This window comes from Octopus bimaculoides, chromosome 28 (assembly GCF_001194135.2).
Source record: "Octopus bimaculoides isolate UCB-OBI-ISO-001 chromosome 28, ASM119413v2, whole genome shotgun sequence".
Lineage (NCBI taxonomy): Eukaryota > Metazoa > Mollusca > Cephalopoda > Octopoda > Octopodidae > Octopus > Octopus bimaculoides.
Genome location: NC_069008.1, coordinates 14964261 through 14967936, shown reverse-complemented (window position 1 = coordinate 14967936; position 3676 = coordinate 14964261). Strand labels below are relative to the sequence as shown.

At 37.5% G+C, this 3676-nt stretch overlaps 1 protein-coding gene across 2 annotated transcripts in view; it reads left to right on the top strand.

Annotated features, from left to right (window-relative positions):
• Window positions 1-3649, top strand: part of LOC106873068 (uncharacterized) — a 17178-nt gene extending 13529 nt beyond the window's left edge. For both annotated transcript variants that reach the window (XM_052977797.1, XM_052977796.1), the window contains exons 5-6: window positions 1262-1425; window positions 2288-3649. In XM_052977797.1, the coding sequence (XP_052833757.1) occupies window positions 1262-1425; window positions 2288-2340 (217 nt within the window). In that variant the 3' untranslated portion in view covers window positions 2341-3649. The remainder of the gene's footprint in view (window positions 1-1261; window positions 1426-2287) is intronic.
• The last annotated feature ends 27 nt before the right edge of the window (window positions 3650-3676 follow it).

Below are 3676 nucleotides of genomic sequence, written 5' to 3'. Positions count from 1 at the left end.
TGTGTGTGTGTGTGTGTGTGTGTGTGTGTGTGTGTGTGTGTGTGTGTGTATATTAAATGATTAATACGGAAGACGGTGTTTAACATCACTCGTTTCGGGTATATTCTGCACTGCTCTCTAGTAGGCGTGGAACGATGTAATGGCACCAGATGCAACGTACAGTGCAAAGGAGACTGTTCCCAGATTTACATTCTATTTTCACTTCAAGTTGTATACTGATGGGGAGATGCCAACAGTTCGGACACATTTGGTAAAGTGAGAAAGATGTGGCCAGGAAAAATAATAAACGGGTAAAGACACAGAGCATCTAATATAAAAAAAAGGGGGTTGGGGTGTTTCTATTTGTGGTCAAGAAGTCGTTGCTAGAAAATATTAAAAAAATTACAAAGAATCCAGTGTAAATGGAGGGGTGTGTAAGCGTTTGATGGCTGGCTAGAGCAGTCAAGCACGATGATGGGATCAGATACCGACAACTACTCACACGCACAGACAGACATTCATACACATACATATGTATACTTGTGCGCGTACGCCTGTATACATTGACGCACACAAGCACTCACCCACACGCACGTGCACACAATTCTACGCATACTTACATCTCAACAAACATCGGTCATCCTTCATGTGAATGTACGTGCCTATTGACAGGATATATACAACAGGCTTCTTCCAGTTTCCGTCTACCAAATCTACTCACAAGGTTTTGGTCTGCTCGAGGCTATAATAGAAGACACTTGCCCAAGGTGCCATGCAGTGGGACTGAACCCGGATCCATCCGTTTGGGAAGCAAGCTTCTTACTACACAGCCACGTCTGTGCCTATTCATGAAGATCTGAACATGCGCAAAATCTGTGCAAAGTTTGATGTCAAGGTGGACAGTGACAAACATTCTAGTAACCAATTACTTGAAAGGGATGAACATTAGAACTGTTCCTCAACTTCCCTGCCGTCCAGACCCTGTACCCTGTAACTTTTGGTTGTTCCCAAAGCTGAAGGAGATCTTGAGGGACAGTCGTTTTGAAGACGGAAGTTGTAGTAAGGGTCCTAGGCACCTTTATTTTGAATGACTACGATGGGGCCATCACGAAGTGAATGGAGCGCTACAACATATACATTTTAAGTCAGGCAAATTTAGTTTGAAGGAAATTAAAGTTTTATTCTTCTTTCAGATTAATAAATGTCTCATGAAAACGACTGAACACTTCTGGAATTCACAAGAAAATGTAAAACCAGCCCTTTTATATTTTTCTCCCAACAGAAGCGTCCGCCGATTTTATGTGTCAGCTTTTCACAAAGGATGTCCCGGTGATACCGGCTGGTTGTGTATTAATGAAAAATTCCTTGCATGTGCTTGGGAAAGGTCAAGCTATTTCCCTTCAATCTTATACTCTAATACAAAGTCGAAAACCATATGGCGTAACGGTAAGTATTTCGTCGTCTGTCTATTTTATCACCTTGGCTTTTCGTCTCGTGCCAATGTTATTTTTTGAACCAGTTGAAGACACACAAGATGTCGAAATATCGTTCACTAGATAACAATGGCACTCTTCTTTTAATTTCGATTATATATCTTCAGGAGGAGTTATCTCAATCCTTTCTATATTATTATTATTATAGATAATATTAGGACTGGTATGACTCCTCTGGAGAGAATATGTAAATAAAAAAGAAGAGCTCCCATAATTAAATTTGCTGAACGATATTTCGGTATCTCGTGTACCTTCAACGGGTTCAAAATTTGATATGTCAGTCTACTTCATTTTTTAAATATTTATTTATTTATTTATTTATTTATTTATTATTATTATTATTATTATTATTATTATTATTATTATTATTATTATTATTATTATTATTATTATTATTATATTATTATTATTATTAATAATAATAACAATAATAATAATAATGAAAAGAAGAAGAAGAGGAGGAATAAATGTCCTGATGCAGTACCAGGTAGTGGCTTTCATGGCTTCTCATCTTAACTGTTTGGAAGTGTTATCATGTACACTGTTTTGTCTTGGTATAAAAGAAGGGCTACAGCAAATATTCTGCTCAACACCACAGCTTTGCTTGTCAATTGTTTGACTGTAACCAGTTGTTTGACCATATCCCTTAGTGGCTCACAATATGTGCATCAATGTCTCCATGAGCAGAAATAGTGGAGGAGCATCATAGCCATGTGTTGAGAGGAATTCTTTGGGGTTTGAATAAATGATGATGATGATGATGATGATGATGATGATGATGATGATGATAATGATGATAATGTTGTTACTTTCAGGATATGGAACAGCTGATTCCATGGCCATATTCATTCGAATGAAACCGAACTAATCAGTCGCAGGATATCCACACCAGCTGCTATTCCGAGTGTTAATTGTTGTTGTTATTATTGTTATCGGCCAATACCAAGTCGACCGCCACCAATGCTCACAATTCAACTGATCAATACCCCCACCTCCTCGCCACAATAAACCTTCGATCCAACATTGACTGACTTCGGGATTCTCGTCTGCTTGATATGATGATGTTCTGTGTATATCTTCTCTTTTTTAATTTTCGAGTAAATTCTGACCGTTCACCGATTTCGTAGCAAGGTTGTGAAGGAAAACATCTTGTTTTAACCATCGCTCTTAAAATCTTAAGAATGTCTTGCAAATTTTTATACCCCCAGATATCGCGATCATTTGTAGCATATAGATTAAGGATTTGGATTCTCTCCCCAAGGTTTCAAGTTCAACGTTACTTTGCTCCAGACAAGTTGGTATTTATTCTGTTGCTTCAATAATAATGGATATGAAGCTGAAAGTGTATCATGGGTACTACATTTGCCAACCCCTTATCAATGGTTCATAGATGTCTTCTTTTTCTTGTAATTTTCGAACCACATTCTTGTCCAGAGGGCAGCTGATTTCCAAAGTATAACGATATGTGGTTGGTTGTATTTTAACTTGGTAGCTATTTCAAATTTCAAGTCGCACCAGTACTCTTTTGACCCATCGGTCTTAATATGATCAACTTCGTTTGTAGCTATTCTCCTTTTTATCCTGTTCTAGACTCTTCTGGCCACCTTATCATGTTTCATGGGAAGATAATATTTGAAAGACAGTCTCTCACAGTTGACAACAACGTGGTTGATGTCTTCAATCTTGGACTTGCACAGCTGATATTTGTTGTGTCAACGCTTTCTGCCTTTTATGTCCTAGATACTGGGAGGGATCTCTTCGTACATATGCACGTACAGGACCGGATTTAAACCATGGGAGGTCCGGGGCACTTCAGGTTCGGTGGGCCCCTTATACACAAGAATTAAAATCTTAGAAAATAATTACCAAATTTAAATCTCAAACCCCATTTATTTCATGTAATTGAATTTGATGAGTTAGTAGAGAAAGTTTAAATAAATGACTAAAATGTTGCTTTATAGATACACTTAAAAATTCAAATTTCGTTTTTCACGCATCCACTTGCGGTGTTTGGCTTTTCTTTCATTACGAAAAGTACAATGAAGGAAGGAAGAGTGTGGTAAGTTTTTTTTTTCTTTTAGTGTGAGTTACAAATGTAGAATAAGATAAAATGACAGAAAATTACGATTAAGGAAAAAAAAAATCATTTTGTGATTGTTGCTGTTCCAAAGGCATGATGAGTGTGTGTGTGTGTGTGTGTGTAT